This window comes from Bubalus kerabau, chromosome 15 (genome assembly GCF_029407905.1).
Source record: "Bubalus kerabau isolate K-KA32 ecotype Philippines breed swamp buffalo chromosome 15, PCC_UOA_SB_1v2, whole genome shotgun sequence".
NCBI classification, from domain to species: Eukaryota; Metazoa; Chordata; class Mammalia; order Artiodactyla; family Bovidae; genus Bubalus; species Bubalus kerabau.
In genome coordinates, this window is record NC_073638.1 from 43,564,620 (window position 1) to 43,582,579 (window position 17,960).

A 17,960-nucleotide genomic window follows, 5' to 3' on the forward strand; every position below is an offset into this window, starting at 1 on the left:
CTTCCTAAGTAAATACGTGCTTTTAGAAATCCTTTTGTTTATGGCAGTAATTCTTGTCATAAACTAAATAAATAATAAGGTGTTTAATGCTTCCCAGGTGGCGCAGTGGTAAAGAATCCACCTGCCAGTGCAGGAGACGCAGAAGACCTGGGTTCAGTCCCTTGTTTGGGAAGTCGCCTGGAGAAGGAAATGGCAACCCACTCCAGTATTCTTACCTAGAGAATCTCCATGGACAGAGGAGCCTGGCAGGCTACAGTCCATGGGGCTGCAAAGAGTCGGACATGACTGAGCAACCCAGCATGCACACACATACACACACACACACACACACACACACGTGTTTAAATAAATGCCTCTGGGTCCCTCTGTTACTGTGGATGGGATTGGCTGTTTTTAGGAGACTAAATGAGGGAGGCCAGGACTCCTCAATGTAAGGAGATGTAACTTAGTAAATAAAATTGGTAAAAACCGGTGGACCCTTCCATAACCAAGAGTCTTTTTATCCCAGGATGCAATCAGCTGGGTGACTGCAGGCAGAGAACCCTCTCTCTGGGGGCTCCAGCAGTGCGGTGGCTCCCTGGGCCCATGTGCTCCTCAGCCTGCAGCATACATACTCAGGCCTGCTCCATATTTCAGAAGAGTCAACACTTGTCTCCATCTTTGCCCTGTGGGTAAACATCAGGCACCCACATGCCACTTCATCGGAGTCAGCCGAAGGGCAGGACAAGGCTTCTGCTTGCTGAGGTGGGAGCCGAGGTCAGCATAGGCGGACAGGCCTGACCACATCTCTCTGATCTCACTTGCAGAGAGGTGGGGCAGGCTCTCCCCGGGGGCCTTGCTCACCTAGGGTCATTCCTCCCCCAGGTCTGTGCCAACCTGGTGAATACTCTGCAGATGGCTTCACACCCTGCCAGCCCTGTGCCTGGGGCACATTCCAGCCTGAAGCCGGCCGCACTTCCTGCTTTCCCTGTGGAGGGGGCCTCCCCACCAAACACCCTGGAGCCACTTCCTTTCAGGACTGTGAAACCAGAGGTGAGGACTTGGCAGCTTGCCTTTTCCCCAAGTGGAATTTTCCTTTTGAGGACCAAGGAGTCTAGTACAGCTCCGATCAAGCCCAGCCCGAGGCACCCTGTGTGGAACTCAGCGGCAGGGAGCTTAGGTCTCCAAGGCAATTCATTCCTGCAGGATGGGCAGAGAGCACAGGAACTGCCCAGACATGGGCCTCCTTGCCCTCCCACCTTGGCCCCTTTGGATGGGGCTGACTGCAGGGAGACCGGGGAGAAGCACGCAGGTTTAGTCCCCAGCCTCCCTCTGCTCCTTCCTTCCAGGTTCCTCTAGCACCTCTCCCTTACCTAGAGCTCCCTGCTCCAGAACAGACCCTGCCCCTTCTCTGGAGCCTTACCCTTTCCTGCCAGAGTTCAGCCTGGACCCTGGGGTCGGCTCTGTGCCCCTCCATGCTCACAAGCTGCTGTGCGTGAAGACAGAGCTGTGAGCATTCGTGTCTGATGGCACAGACCCCAAACTCAGAAGATACACCCATACCTCATTCCCTTTGTAATTTTCTCGGTGTCATGAGTCACAGGTCCCACCCAAGCGGGCTATTTAGGGAATTAAGTGTTGATTAGCCCCAGATTAGTAGGAAAGCAGTACTTCACTTGGGAATAAACATTTCTTTCATGAACTGCGAAATTTCTTGTGTTGCATTTGATAAAAATAGTCTTTTGTTGTTGTTCTCTCCACCCTCCCCCACTCCTGCAGTTCAGTGTTCACCTGGACATTTCTACAACACCACTACTCACCGATGCATTCGTTGCCCAGCAGGAACATACCAGCCAGAATTTGGAAAAAATCATTGTGTTTCCTGCCCAGGAAATACCACGACTGACTTTGATGGCTCCACAAACATAACCCAGTGTAAAAGTAGGTTTCCCTCTAAGGCTTTTCACAGTGGTGCTTAAGAGGGCAAGTGCTTGGGCCTACCTGGGGGTGGGGGATGGCAGGGGTCCATGGTTCACTCGGGACCATGGAGCTGCTCTTAGCCCTGCTCAGGGCTCTGCCGATCAGTGCTGGACCCTCAGGTGCTCACCTGTATCCATCCAGTCTACTTCTCCAGACAGGCAAGCTGTACCGGCTGTAATTTCCTGCTAAGGGCAAAATGTCAGGTCGGCCCTGTTCAGCAAGCATTGTTTGAGGATCTGTACTGTGTCAGGCACTGCAGACAGAATGAGTCCTTGGTTCTGCAGCAGCACCAGCTGTGGGATTGCGGAGGAAGGAGCCACGCCTTCTGTCTGGTGCTGTGCTATGCTTAGTCCCTCAGATGGGTCCGACTCTTAGCAACCCCATAGACTGTATGTAGCCCACCAGGCTCCTCTGTCCATGGGGATTCTCTAGGTAAGAACACTGGAGTAGACTGCCATATTCTCCTGCAGGGGATCTTCCCAACCCAGGGATTGAATTCAGGTCTCCCGCATTGCAGTTGGATTCTTTACTGACTGAGCCACCAGGGGAGCCCTCTGTCTGGAGAGATGAGGAAAGGCTTCAGGAGGGTAGGAGAAGGTTTTGACGGGGAAGGTTGGCAGAGAGAAGAAGAATGAGCCTCAGGCCCAGGAGAGCAGCTGGGAGGAAGCACAGACTCAGGAGAGTAAAAGGCTTTATGGGAGGAAACCCCTGGACCTGATCATGGAATGCGCAGCAGGGAGGCTGAGCAGACCAGGAAGGGAGGCCTTATTGACCAGAAAAGGAAGAAAAAGCATAACCTAAAAGTTGAGAATTATGTTTTATTTGGTACACAAAACTGAGAACTTAAGCCTGGAATGCAGCCTCTCTGATAAGCTGTAAGGAACTGCTCCAAAGAGGCAAGGGAGGAGCCAGATACACAGCAGTAAAGAGAGACCAGGTAGTCGGAGCATCAGAAGACTACTGTTAATCAAAGAAAACCAGACATCTCAAGTTAAGGAATTTAACACTTTTCTGTGTATGGGAAGCTGCAAGCGTCTGGGCTCACTGATATCATTCCTTCGATATGCACCTCAGCTATCTGGGGCCGGTGCCCTCTGCTTTCTCATCCTGAGTCTCCTCAGGGTGCATCCTTTGGGGTGCCTGCAGTGTCTCGTGGCTTGATGGCCGCAACATCCTTTGTTTCCTGCTATGGCAGGCAGCATTTTTTCACTGTGATCTTGACTGCCAGGCTAGAGAGTTTGGTTTGTATTCTGTAAGAATGGAGAGGTAAGTCATTCAACAACTTGTTGTGTGGTTTGTTTGATTGTTGTTTATAACCACCATGTGAAATTCTCTAGTAAAGGCCAAAAGACAAACTAAGCTGATTCAGTGTCATTAAGACTGACATGAAGGGGAGCAGAAGGCTTCTCCAAACTGGAAGAGTAGGGGATTGGAGGGGTGAATCATTGGAATTTATGACTGGAAGAGTATCTAGTTTTCTCTCTATCCCAACGAAGTCCTTTTAATAACATCCTCATAAGTAGCTGTCTAGTCTCTTTTTGACCATTGGCCTTAACAGGAAGCTTACTGCTGCTCATAATATCCTAGTCTGTTGGTAGATTAGACTTGGTCAGTTCACAGTGTGAGGAGATAAGGTTTTTCCTCCCTACGGAGATGAATCTGTCTCCTTGTCCCCCATCCCTGGCCCTCAGTTGTTTTTTAGTTCCTCGGTTGGCCAGTCAGGCTCAGAGGCATCCAGGGCTCTCCCCTCCCCTTTTTCTCTTCCAGGAACAAAAGCCTATTTATTTTTTTCTGCCAGGAATAATAAATCCAAGTTACAACTAGAGAGGCCAAAGGTAGTCCCTCCAACATCTTCTTGAACACATTCACCTGATAGTTGTAAACATAAGCTCCTTAAAGGGCAAGAATATTTGTTGGATGAGTGGAGAGATAGTTAGTGAAGATGTGGCTGAGGTGGAGCGTATGTGTGTGTGCGTGTGTGTACCCACAAGTGTGTACCCACATGTCTTTGGTGCCAGAGGCAAATGTGTATCACACCCCATACTGACTGATAGCTGAATGGAATTTTCTTCCCCACTTGAAAATAAAACATGGTCTTGACCAGATAGAAAAGTGAGAGTATGGCTGTCAAGTCTTCACCAGAGATGTCTAGGAAAGGGTAGAATACCCTCTGCTAACAGTCAGCTCTGTTCTCCCTATTTTGACAGACCTGCCAGTTCTGTACCACCCGTTCTCCCAGTGCTTGGACTTTGTAAACAAAACAGTAAAAAATAAAGTTATTCTTTTGTTTCACAAACACCTGCCCCTGACCTTCAAGTTGATGAGAAAATGATGCCCTGGGAACTCAGAGGGGTGGGCTCTGTGTGGAAAGCTAATGTACTTGGGCTCTTAGCGGGGGTTGGGGGGTTCGGTGTGGGGGGGGCGCTGGTACAGACTTATCCCCACAATGGTGTCACTTTCAGGCCCTGTTCCTCCGTGGCAACAGAGATGCAGTGGTTCTCCCTAGCCAAGCGGGTGCTGGCCGTGACATGACGATGGCTCTGTTGTACTTTCATGACTCATGGCGTTTCCTCTTCCAGACAGAAGGTGTGGAGGGGAGCTGGGTGATTTCACCGGATACATCGAATCCCCAAACTACCCAGGCAACTACCCAGCCAACACAGAATGTACCTGGACCATCAATCCACCCCCTAAGCGCCGCATCTTGATTGTGGTCCCTGAGATCTTCCTGCCCATAGAGGACGACTGTGGCGACTACCTCGTGATGCGGAAAACTGGTGCGTCTCACGCCTCTGCTCCCCTCCCTTTCTGAGGCCAGCAGGGAAGCCTGATGGCACACCACCTGGCTTTATTATTTAAAAATTTTTTATGGATGTAGAGTTGATTTACAAGATCATGTGAGTCTCAGGTGTACAAAACAGTGATTCAGAGTATTTTCCCTTATAGGTTATTACATAATATTAAGTATAGTTCCCTGTGTTGTACAATATGTTCCTATTGGTTATGCCTGACTTTAAATGGGAGATGCAGGCCTGGAATGCCACCCTGTATTAGAACAGAGATGAGACATGAGTTTATAGGGTTTTCCAAGAAAACAAAATTTAGACAAAACCACAGGTTGAGACCTCCTGTTGAACCCTAGAGGAAGCAGTGCCGCAGGTCGGTCTCCCCTCTGTGCTCACTGGGAAGCCTCTTCGGCAAGGACACAGTGTCAGTGAACCTCAGGGAGGGCTGACTTCAGGACTCCAGATGCAGGCCTCACCCTGGGAAACAGCTCATGGCTTGGGCACTGACCAAGACCAAGGCCTGGTCCAGCAAGGAGGGACCCACCTCCCGTCCTGACACATGACCCGGTGTGCATAAAAGGATACTGCCATCAACACAGCTTAGAGGCAGCATAGTGAGGGCGCTCTGCAGCCAGACTTCCTGGGTCAGAATCCTAACTCCACCTCTTATTAGTTCTATGGTCTTGGAATACATTCTGGAACTTTCTGCCTCAGTGTGCTCATCTGTTAAAATGAGGATAATAATAGTTGCTACCTCATAAGGTTGTCATGAGGAATGGATCAGTTTATATTTGCAAAGCACTGAGAACAATAATGACTCACCAGGCCACCACAGAGTGTTGGCCATTCTTGTTAGTGGTTGCAATGCCTGAAGTCAGGTGTGAGTCTGAGTCCCGATTTTTCCACATATTGGTTGTGTGACCCTGTGTGATCCATGTACTTAATCTCTCTATAAGTGAGGGAACCACTGCACCAACTTCCTCTTGTTTGGGGGAGGGCAGGGTTAAGTGAGATAACGTCCATAAAATGCAGAGCACGCTGCCTGGTCCTAGGAAGCATGCAGCCAATGGTGGTGATTATCACTAGGTTACAGCTGGTTGGCTCTAGAATGTGAGGGCCCTAACTCAGCTCCTGCATGACTGCTGCAGCCTGAGCTGCTGCCCTTTGCCAGCCAGGGGCCTTGCAGTGAGCTGTCCATAGGGCCCACCATCACCAGCTGCATCTACTAGATGTCCAGGACTAGATTTCCAGTTTCCTTCTGAGGACTCCACTGGTTCTGAAGAACCCTTGCACATGACTTGTTCTGTGGTCTGAGTATCTGAAAAGATGAGTGTCCATTGTCTGCAGGCTCAGTGGTGACTTGAACCCCATCCTCTCCAACTTCCCTTGGCAGCTTCATCCAATTCTGTGACAACGTATGAAACCTGCCAGACCTATGAACGCCCCATCGCCTTCACCTCCAGATCCAAGAGGCTGTGGATTCAGTTTAAGTCCAATGAGGGGAACAGCGCCAGAGGGTTCCAGGTCCCATACGTGACATATGATGGTGAGCACTGTGAAGCTCAGGCTGCAACATGTGTAAGGAGCAGCTCTGGTTTGAAAAGAACCCACTCTGGGCCAGCTGGCGGAGTGCTGACAAGCACACATGCTCAGCAATGCAGGCAGGTTATGGAGAAAGGACATTGCTGACTCACAAGTGCCAGTTTCTAAGCAGGTATTTGGAGACGCTAACTACAGGCATGAAAGGATGTTTGAGAAAGTAAATAAAAGTGGGCATAGCTTGATGGGGTGGAATGTGGGCATTGGAGTTAGGCAGGTTGGGTATCATCTCTTTTGTGACTTTGTGATGTTACCAACTCTAGGCTTCATTTTCTTAATATGTAAATGAAGATAGATAATCATTAGACTTAATGTGAGAGTTCGGTGGGATAATCCATAAAGAACTTGGTTTGGTGCCTGGGACATAGTAAATGCTCAGCAAATATTAACTTATTATGATTGTGGCTTTTCTTATATGGAATCCTAAGGATGGGGTAAAAGACCTGAGTTCTGGTCTTGTCTCTGCCACTAACTTGCTGTTTAACTTTGGGCAAGTTAGATGACCTCTGGTTTTACTTTCTTCTTGTTAAATGAAGGAGTGGCCAATGTGAGACCTGGGGCCCTATCTAATTCTGAGACTTGTGGTACAAACATTTACTAGGAATACAAAATGAACTAGATCCTGTCCTGGAGGGACTCATAACCTAGTAGGGGAAGAGTCATCTATTCATCATGAACTTATTCATTCATCCATGAAGCAAATATTTAATAGCATCTCCTATGCCAGGTATTGAGTGAAGAGCTGGAGACAGTGTGGTTAGTGACAGTCATAAAATGCATATGGTATCATAGATGCTACAACAGGGCATGTACAAGGTTCTGTGTGAGGACAGAGAAGGGGCTGCAGTTCACTTTACTTGGGTTTTTGGAGAGAATAAAGCAAAGTCTCAGGAGGTTTGAGTCAAAAGAATTTAAAAGTTTTCTTATAAGCGGCAGGAAGAACATTCAGGAAAAGGAAATGACATGGGTGAAATGATGGAGTACTTGGCATGTTGGGGCCTGATGATTTGGCCAATTGGCAGGGTGTGCGGGGCTCAGCAGTGAGAGATGAGAGTGGTAGGAGGCAGGCTTAGGCTATGACGAGACTCAAGTGCCAAGCTCGGAAGGGTAGACCTAATTGTATAGGGAGCCATTGAAGGTTTTCAGGCAGACAAGTATGAAAAGTTGCTGTTTTGGAAAGACAGTATTCTACGGAGTTCCTAAGAACACCTCACATAGTTTATTTCTAACATGTGATAAGATCTAGAATCATCATCTTGGTGCCTAAAACATGTCAGACACCAAGACAAGGGATCTCAGCATCAGACTCCTAGATGGACACACATGGCTGCCATGTGGCTGTGCTGGGAGACAGATCCTCCTCTCCCCGCAGGTAGCCAGCTGGGATGGGGAAGGCACCCAAAAGCTACGGAGAAGCCAAAACAAATGTCACCAGAGCTCACACACTTTTTAGTTCAGGCTGTTCTCAACTCTGTGACACATGAAAACATCTTGCTTTTTTAATTAAAAAAAAAATTCAAATAAAGAGTTGTTGCTTGAACCAGAGAAAATTACATATAACTCTGGTTAGGCTCATGAGAATGGATCTGGCACGTCACAGCAGAAAATAGTTGAAAAACTGCTGCTTTGGCCATGCAGAGCCTCTTAGGTCCTCACCAGAGCCTATTTAATATTTTTTCTCAACATATATTTCAGACAAATCTGATATGTGGTTCTAAACCCAGAAGAACAGCAGTTGCATTGAGAAGGGGCAGCCGAGGCTGCTACAGACTAGCCCACTGGCCGGGAGAAGCAGGAGGGCCACAGCTGCGCTATCGTGTGCCGAACTCAGGACCAGTGCCAAGTGTGCTTGACCTGGCGCGTTCCTCCCAGCTGCCCAGGCAGGAGATGCGACTGCACCTCTTTCCTGATTTATAGATGAGGCCGCTCTGGCTTAGAGATTTTAGTAGGCGCCTGAGGACACAGGAGGACAAAGTTGCAGGGCCTTTGCAGCTCCTGAGTTCTTACCTATGACACTGGAGTGCTTTTCCCATGACAACTGGAGCAAGTGAGAAGACAGTCATTCTTAAAAGCAGAGGAAAGATTAAAAAAAAAAAAAAAAATGGTGCTTTTGAGGACTTCCCTAATGGTCCAGTGGTTAAGGCTCCACACGCCCAATCCAGAGCTCCCAGGTTCAATCCCTGATCAGAGAACTAGATCCCACATGCTGCAACTCAGACCCAGTGGAGCCAAATAAATAAATAAGAATTCAAAAAAAGACCGTGATCTGGAAGGATTTGTGGTGCCAGACAGCTCTCCAGCATAGTGACAGGCATTCCTAATGGTAAACTCCTCATCAGAAGGGGCTAATTCTCTGAGGGGCTAATTCTCTAACTCTGCAGCAGAGGAATTCAAGATTAAAAAAAAAATGTACCCTTATTCATATTTTATAGACTTTGTATTCACTAAAATTAAAGGATAAGAAGAAAGAAACCAAATGAACAGAGGACCAGAGACATTGTACAAACATGTATTCAGTTAGTAATTATGAGTCTTATCCTATGAATTTCCATTTCCCATCACTTGAGGAGGGGAAACTTTTTTGAGAACTCCTCCCACACAGTTCCAGTGATGTTCTTCTGATTTGTTTGGTTTTGTTGCACATGATATGCATACAAAGAGGCACTTTTTTTCTGCCTGGAATTTTAAAGAGATTGTGTCTTGCATATGCTTGATTTGAATTATGACTGTAGGAAATAGGCTAGACTTCGAAACGCTACTGCATCAAGGAGGATGACAACTGAGAATTGAGCTTTGGGCTTTAGCAACGTGAAGGTCACTGGGGACCCCGACAAGCAGTTCTGGGGGAGTCGTGGGGGCCACTGTTGACTGGAATGGGTTTGAGATAGAAAGAAAATAGAATTGGAGACAGTGAGTGCTGACAATTCTTTCAAGGAGTTTTGCTACAAGGGGGAGCAAAGACATGGGATGCAAGCTGGAGGGAGAAATAAGGTCAAGAGAAGGTTTTTAAAAAAACAAAAAACTAGAGACACAACAGCATGTCTGTTGTGCTGATGTGAAAGACTAGCAGAGAGAGAAAAGTTGTAATGTAGGAAAGGAAGGGCAGAATGACGGGAATAACGCCCTTGATTTGGTGAGAGAAGAGGGAGCTGGTGAGCAAAGTGGAGGGAGGAGCCTTGGCTGGATGCTCTGAAGGTTCATCTGAGGGAAAAGGATCAGGAGAGGGTGTACAGGTGCCGGTGGGCCAGACAAGAAATTCAGGCAAGGCTTTACTGGGGCCCTGCTGCAGTGGCCAGGGGATGGAGAACAAACAGGTTCCCTCGATTGCTTGCTCGTTGCTCCCTGCTCCCCAAGAAGGTGCAAGCTTGTTCCTTATGTGGGGTGAGAGTAGGGGTGTGTCCAGGGGTTGGGCTGGAGGGGTGGCTTAGGTGTTTTGCCCACCCCTTTAGTGGTGTTATATGCAGGGGGCATGGGCAGTACCCTGCTTTTGCTCCAGGTTCTTCAAAAGTAGCAGTTGGGTTTTTTGGCCTCCTTGTATCTTTGGGGTCCAGAGTTTGCCCCAACTGAATATGCATGGCATTATTTTTAGTCCCATACAGTTTCTTTATATTTTGTTCCAGGAGTGCTGTGTCTAGGTACAAGCATTGCAGCCTGGCTGCACAGGGTCCCAGGTCCCAGCCGGTCTCAGCTACAGAAGGGGCATTTCTCAGAACATTATTTGAACAATTAAAGAAAAGAGTGAGCTTGGAAATAACTAAACCATAGCAAAAAAAAAAAAAAAGTGTCCTTTTTTTCAAACAGAGGACTACCAGGAGCTCATTGAAGACATAGTTCGAGACGGCAGGCTCTATGCATCTGAGAACCATCAGGAAATACTTAAGGTGAGTATACCTAGGTGGGCATGGCAGTTACCCATGCTGAGCACCACAGAGGAAAGTTTCCTCTGCCACCACGTTGCTGCCTTTCAGACATTGAGCCTGCTCTGGGCTGAGGGCAGTTTTATATCTTCACCAGACTTGGTTTCTTTAAAAAACAACAAAAACAGGGAGTTGTTTTTAGTGTTGTCAAGTGTTTGTTGTGTTGTTTCGTCGCTAAGTCATGTTGGAATCTTTTGCGACCCCATGGACTGTAGCCCCACCAGGCTCCTCTGTCCATCGCATTTTCCAGGCAAGAATACTGGAGTGGGTTGCCATTTCCTTTTCCAGGGGAGCTTCCCAACCCAGGTCTCCTGCATTGGCAGGTGGATTCTTTACCACTGAGCCACCAGGGAAGCTGTTTTTAGTGTTGTCAAGTAAAATTGTATTTTTTAATCTAGAAATGTGAGGAAGAGCAGTGGGAAACTTGTTTATCATAAATCCAAGCCAGCAGCAAATCATGTTTTCATGTTTATTCTCCAAATAGTTGAAGAGTCTTGGCTCCTTGTTCATCCTTCAAGCCTGAAGTTCACCAACTTTCAGATACTTATAAGTATAAATAAACACTTGCCACATCACTAACCCTAAAAATATTCCCCAAATTCCAAAGTTATCATGTGGTTTAGAAAAACAATTTTTTACATATTAAGTTTTCTGTTATGAAACTAATATGTGCTTTTTAAAGATCCTTGGGGGGGAAAAACTGGAAAAAAGGGTAAAAATCAGAGGAAACAATTTTCACAAAGTGTTTTTCAGCCGATCAACTTACTGTCTCACAGTGGGACATTATAGTTCCATTGGCAAAATGTCATCATGTTTAAATATTTTGGCCCAGTAACAAGAATTCTGTTCTTTTTAGGATAAGAAACTGATCAAGGCCCTGTTTGATGTCCTGGCCCACCCCCAGAACTATTTCAAGTACACAGCCCAGGAGTCCCGTGAAATGTTTCCACGATCCTTCATCCGATTGCTCCGTTCCAAAGTGTCCAGGTTTTTGAGGCCTTACAAATAAGACTGCCCACGTGCCACTTGACACAGTGTTTGGCCTGTGGGCTGGCAGGACATGGCCATCTGCTTCTGCAGCCAGCATAGATGGATCACGCTGCCTCTAGTAGCAGTGACTGGTTAGAGTTCAATTTTTATAGATAATACAGATATTTTGGTAAATTGAACTTGGTTTTTCTTTCCCAGCGTTATAGATGTGGACAGAGAATGGGTTTGAGTCTCACCCGCTTCTCATTGGTGGGGACAGCCGTCTTGGATACATCTAGGGCTGGCTGAGCTGGATTTCAGTCAGCTTAGGTGAGACTCACCTGTCCTTCTCGGTCCTCACTTCTCCTCGAGGGGGCTGCCTTGTCTGAAACTTCAGCTTCTTCCAGCATAGCCCTCCCTAAGGGAGCCCTTTGTACTCGGGTGTTGGCTTTGACCAGGCAGAGCAGGAAAGCGGGGAGGAAGGGAAGGGGAGCCCTCCAGACACCGTCCACCTCCCCCCGATCTGAGACCTGGGAGGATCCAGTTTTCTCCACAGCCTTCTCCGGTCTGTGTGACTTAAATTTGATCCCAACAGCTTGGATTCCAAGCAGTGATCACCAAAAAATACTTAAAGCAGAAAGAATTAGAAATAAGAAGGTAGAAACTCAGCACTTCCACAGACATCATAATGTGGACCTGTTGATGACCTTTCGTGTTGCCAGTTTCCGTCTCGTAGCAAATGCTCTGTGCGTGTCTTACACCTGCAGCTGTGCCTTCAGGGCACCGAGGTAAGGCCCGGACAGTTCAGATCCGATGTGATCTGATGGATGTACCTCCATCCATCATGAAAAGGAGATTCCCACAGCCTGAGTCAGTACCGCCAAGGGTCCTCCTTCCAGCTGGGCTTCCCACCACGGGGCGGTGGAGGTCCAGGTGGTGGTGGTATGGCCCGGCCTGTCACGCTTGCCTTCCTTCCCCCGCTCCAAGCTCAGAGACTGACTGAGGGCATGAGCTGCACAGCTCAGGGTGGCCTCACTCCCTTAATGGTCACACCACCGCCAGAAGCAGCTACACTAACCCCAGCCTCTGAGTACCGCAGAATCATCTCACTTTCAGTCAACACAGTGGGACTTCACAATCATTTTCTCCTACAGGAATCTGATTTTTCAATACTATTGAATTTTTAAAAGCTGAAATCCACAGGCAAAAATCTTATTACAGTGAATAAAAAAATTCTATCAAACAAGCTGCCGTTTCCCTAATGAAAGGGTTGCCTACAGGCAACCATATTGTTTTATTTCAGTAACAAACTAACTCCACACACAATCAGCTCTCTACACCAAAGTACCAAAAAAATGATCAACAAATGTTTCTGAAGAAAACAAAGATTATTTCATTGTTGAATTCACTTTTTACCTCAGTGATTTTTTTAACCTATAAGCAATATTGACTTTTTTAAAGCCCTTAATCAAAGTTTTTTAATTTACTTGAATGGTCCTAAATACCCTTTTCTAAGTCTCTCATGAAAAACGTGAACATCTTCATTTTTAAAGGTATCATTAATACAGGTCCTTGTAATTTATAATGCCGGAACTTGGCCTACATTTCTGAGTCTGACTATAAGATGAAAATTCAGATGTAACATAACATGAGTTAGTGACCTGACCGATGGGGTGAGCTGAACTGCACCATTCTGTCAAAGCATGTTAGTAACTATATGCTCAGGACTGTCTGGTTCTGTACTGCTGATTTCATAAGAAGGCAGCTGATGGCAGTACCTGGGGGTTGGAGGGATGCTGCATAAACCTGGTCTCTGTGAAACATCCTCCAGGAGCCGGACCATGCACAAGCCACTGAGGTCCTCGTGAAACTTCCTGTCTGTACCCATCAACCTCTCTGAGAGACTCTGTGGTCCCGTTGGAAGGCTGGTGGGCAGGGGCTACTGATACTACCTGCTAAATCAATAAATAGTTAACTAATATCACCTCTTTGCCTTAGGGTTGCACAGTGACAAGACAGACAAGGTCTTGTCATTTTAGAGCTTACTATTTAGAGGGAGGAGACAGAGAATAAACAAATCAACAAGAAAAGTATCAGCTAGGAGTAAGTGCTGTTGAAAATTAAAATAGGTTAATATAACGGATGATGGTATGGCTGTTTTAGGTTTGGGAATCTGTGAGGGTCCTTCTGGGTAAATGATTTTTCAACTGAAAAAAAAATGGCAAGAAAGAATCAGCCTTGGGCCAATCATGGGGAGGAACATTCCAGAGAGAGGAAAGTCGGGTGCAAAGGCTATCCAGGCAGGAAAAAGCATGTGTGTGGATCACAGACTAGTGAGAAGTCAAGTGGTATGAGATGAGGCCAAGAAACCAGATAGGGCCAGAGCACACCGGGCTTTGGAATCCAGAATGAGGGGTGTGGGCTTAATTCTAAATATGCTGTGAAACTTTTGGAAGGGGTTTAAACAGAAAAGCGGGGTGATCTGATTGATGTTTTTAAAAGAGAGCTCTGGTTACTATATGAATAGGTTTTAGAAAGCAGGCATGGAGGCAGAGAGCAGTTAACAAATTATTGCCACCAATCAAGCAGCCATCCAGCGAGAGGTAAGGCTCTCTGGGCTAAGACAGTCGTAGTGGAGAGGACAGAACAGAAGGATTGTGGACATGTTTTGGGAGAGAGTCCCCAGAACTTCTGATGATTGGATGGAAGTTAAAGGGAAAGACAGCAACTAGTTGCCCAAATAACTGGTAGATGAAGATTGCAGAAGAAGCAGGTTTGGGACATGTGACAATTCAAAAACCTGTCTACAAATTCTCTGATGCTTCTTCCATGGAAAGTTGGGGGTCTTTTACCCCTCCCCTTGAATCTGGGATCTGTGATTGATGAACCAATACTCTATGGCAGAAATAACATTTTACCAGTTCCTGGATCCGGGACTTAAGATACTGGCAATCTCCACTTCCTCTCCTTGGGAAACTCACTGGGCCCTCAGTCACTGTACCTTGAGGAAGCCAGAGCAGCTGGTGAAGAGGACCCCCCACCCATAGCCTAGCTGACTCTCAGGTGACAGCTAGCAAAACTTGCCAGCTAGGGGAATGAGCCACCTTAGAAATGGATTTTCCAGCTGATGCTTTGCTGAGCAGTTCCCACTGAACCGTACCCAAATGACAGACTTGTGAGCAAAAGCAATGATTATTATTAGATCATAGTGATTTATTATGCAATACGATGCTGGAAAAGGAGATAAGGTCAAGAATTCAATTTCGACCATTCTAAGTATGAGATGTCTATCAGGTAACCAAATAAAGAGTTCAAATAGGCACCTGGTTCTATGAAGTCCCAGGAGAGCTCAGGGCTGGAATATGAGTTTTAACGTCACAGGATAAAGGATAAGACAGATTGAGGTCACATGGGAAAAGTATGTAGATAAGACCAGGCAACTCTGAATTCTGGGGTTCCCTGTGTGGACAGAACTTACAGGAGCCATTGATTAAGTCAACAGGAAGAGGTCAGAGCTGAGCTTTGCCTTCTCAGAACTGAGTGGGAGAAGAGTCCGAACACATCCTTCCCTCCAGCTGTGGATATTGTTCTCAAGCTATTTACTGAAGTGCTGCTTTTGTTGCTGTAGCCACGTTCCCCTTGAGTTTCCAGTGCTAATAAAAGAGTGCTTGCCGCTTCACACAAACAGATGATTATCTTCACTTTGGAAAATTACTTCCTCTGAATCACCCTCGGAGCTGTTAAGTGTGTCGTCTGTAGGTACTCACTGGATTTAGGTTTGCAGGTGATTTTATAGTTGTCATGTGGGAACTTGGGAAAGGCAGCAGCTGTACAGAACAAAGATTTGTGGATCTTTGCAGGAAGATAAGCCTGGGCTCATCCTGGGCTGCTGCCTGCTGCCCTCCACTGCAGACTCCTGTAGCCTGCTGGGAAGCAGGGGCGTCCCACACCCAGCCCATCCTCCATCTCCTCCTCAGCTCAGGAGACAAGCCTCTGGCTGGGGCTGTCAGTATCTCCGCTTCCTTTCACACAGCAGGATGGATGCCGGGAGCCTTACCCGTCTGCATCACTCTTGGTCAATGTTTGGGAGGCACGTGGATTGGGTGAGGCTCCAGTAAAGCAGTTCCTTAGCAAGTCAAGTGGAGAAGGCAATGGCAAGCCACTCCAGTACTCTTGCCTAGAAAATCCCATGGATGGAGGAGCCTGGTAGGCTGCAGTCCATGGGGTCGCTATGAGTCGGACGCGACTGAGTGACTTCACTTTCACACAATGGAGAAGGCAATGGCAACCCACTCCCGTGTTCTTGCCTGGAGAATCCCAGGGATGGCAGAGCATGGTGGGCTGCCGTCTATGGGGTCGCACAGAGTTGGACACGACTGAAGCGACTTAGCAGCAGCAGCAAGTCAAGAGAACTTTGTCACCTGGGGCCTTCTTTTAGGCAAGGCATCAACTGACTCTGAACCCAGGTCCTGGGCATGGCCAGTAGGGGCCCATCCAAAAGAAATGTGAAGCCATGGTGTGGCTTTCTCTCTGTGTCATCTTCTACTTTAGGGTCTTGTGAACCCAGCTCAGGGTTGTCCTGGGTATTTGTGGTACCCTGCTTCCTTCTCCCTTCAGGCAGTCGTGATTGGCCTATGGGAGACCAACCTCAGGGCCCTGATAGCCCAACAAGGCTGCTTCTATAATTGACAGCTACAAAGACATAACCACCTAGCAAGGATCACTTTCCAGAGAACACAGCAGGATTGAAATAGATTTAAAAACTGAAACCACTCTAATTCACAGGCAGGATGCTCTAGTGGAATAAAACCCATCTGCCATAAACAATGATCATAACTCAGCATCACTTGATTTTCAGAGAATCTCATTAGGGGCATGTGCCTACAGACCTTAGTTTCTAATCATTCTTTGTTATGTGTTTGCTCATTCATTTGTTTATATATGTTTACTGAGGGCTTAGAAAGCATTAGGTATTGAGAAGCTGGTGATACTGTAGTGGGAAAGATGCTCTTGTGAAGTTTAGATTCTAGTCGGGGGAGAATATGCATATAGTAAAGTCAAGGGTGATAACTGTTGTAGAGAAAATTTAAAAGAGTGAACATATAGAGAATGAGGAGGTGGTGGGAGGGAGTTGCTACTTTAGATAGGATGAGCTCATCATTGGAATCGTGAATCCAGTTCCCTCCCAGCGTGCTGGCTTCTTAAACCAAGCCTGGCAGCACTGGCCCTGGCAAGTTCCTCTACCTACCCAGCAGGAGCTTGCCAGTTGGTCTCAGGCCAGGCTGACCACAGCTCCAAGTAGAGAAGGAGGCGTTTTGCAATTCCTAGAACAGGCGCCACCTAGTGATTATAAATGGGATCTACCTGCGTTTCAGTCATCCCACTGCCTTGAAGCTTAAATGACATGGGGGCTTAAATGCTCAAAATTCAAGACAAAATGTTACCAATGGGATGCTGGGGGCTAGGGCTGTGGTTTGATAACAGATTGATTGCATGTTGAATGCATCTGTTTAGATCGTTTCCTTCTCTCTGCCTGTCCCAATGACTAATGACCAGGTAAGAAGTTACTGATCTTTGCATACGTGCTTGTGTGCGTGTGTGTTCAGCCACCTAGTCGTGTCCGACTCTCTGTGATCCTATGGACAGTAGCTCACCAGGCTCCTCTGTCCATGGAATGTTCCAGGCAAGAATACTGGAGTCTCTGTCCATGGAATGTTCCAGGCAAGAATACTGGAGTGGGTTGCCATCTCCTCCTCCAGGGGAACTTCCCAACCCAGGGATCAAACCCACATCTCCTGCATCTCTTGCATTGGCAGGTGGATTCTTTACCACTGAGACACCTGGAAAGCCCACATTGATCTTCAGGTCCTTTCAAACTATCAACAATGCTCTGAATCATGTCCATGTCCAAAGACACACACACATTGCATTCATTCATTCATTGTTATGGTTGGATACATATTCCTGAGACAAGAGGAAGAAGGACTTGAAAGAATGAGGGGGAACAATTATTCACAAATTGTAATCTTGTGTAATTTTCACTGCATGTCGTTTCAAGAGCTACCACTCTCCACTGACTTGGACTGTCCTCTGATCCTATATTCTTTTTTTAAAGTTTTGTTTGTTTGCTTATTTGCTTTTATTATATATATATATATATATATATATATTTTTTGCCACACCACATGACTTTGGGATCTTAGTTTCCCGTTCAGAGATGGAAACCAGGTCCATGGCAGTGAAAGCCTGAGTCTTAACCACTGAACCACCAGTGGTTCAGTTCAGGGAATCCCCTGATCCTATAGTCTATCCTAGGGCTGAAGGATAACTTGGAGGCACAGTTTGGAGTTTTCCATCTTTCCCTTGTGCAGTGCAAAAAGCAGAAATACAAACCTATCTCAAATCTGAGCTTTGTTGCTTGGTTTGCCTTATTAAACACACTTTGTGGTTGAAAAAATTTAATAGTTTCTGAGCAGGAAATGGAACCAATATCCCAGGGAGGACAGACCCAGCAATGTGTGACGGACACAGTCACAGCCAGCAGAAGAGAGTGGCAGGAAAGAGTGTGAGGTAGTGGTGAAGCCTGGCCAGGTTTGCTGGGCTCAGCCCCCTGCAGCCTCGTATGCAGCTCACTGTGGGACCGCAGACTGGCCGTCGTCACACAGGCTTGCTGGGCTCAGTCCCCTGCAGCCTCGTGTGTAGCTCACTGTGGGGACCGCAGACTGGCCGT

At 47.0% G+C, this 17,960-nt stretch overlaps 1 protein-coding gene across 4 annotated transcripts in view; it reads left to right on the forward strand.

Moving 5' to 3' along the window:
* The window catches only part of SCUBE2 (signal peptide, CUB domain and EGF like domain containing 2), a 68,339-nt gene extending 56,914 nt beyond the window's left edge, over nt 1-11,425 (forward strand). For all 4 annotated transcript variants that reach the window (XM_055548690.1, XM_055548689.1, XM_055548688.1 and 1 more), the window contains 6 exons: nt 865-1,032; nt 1,759-1,920; nt 4,539-4,736; nt 6,139-6,291; nt 10,146-10,225; nt 11,118-11,425. In XM_055548690.1, coding sequence (XP_055404665.1) covers nt 865-1,032; nt 1,759-1,920; nt 4,539-4,736; nt 6,139-6,291; nt 10,146-10,225; nt 11,118-11,270 — 914 coding nt within the window. In that variant the 3' untranslated portion in view covers nt 11,271-11,425. The remainder of the gene's footprint in view (nt 1-864; nt 1,033-1,758; nt 1,921-4,538; nt 4,737-6,138; nt 6,292-10,145; nt 10,226-11,117) is intronic.
* The last annotated feature ends 6,535 nt before the right edge of the window (nt 11,426-17,960 follow it).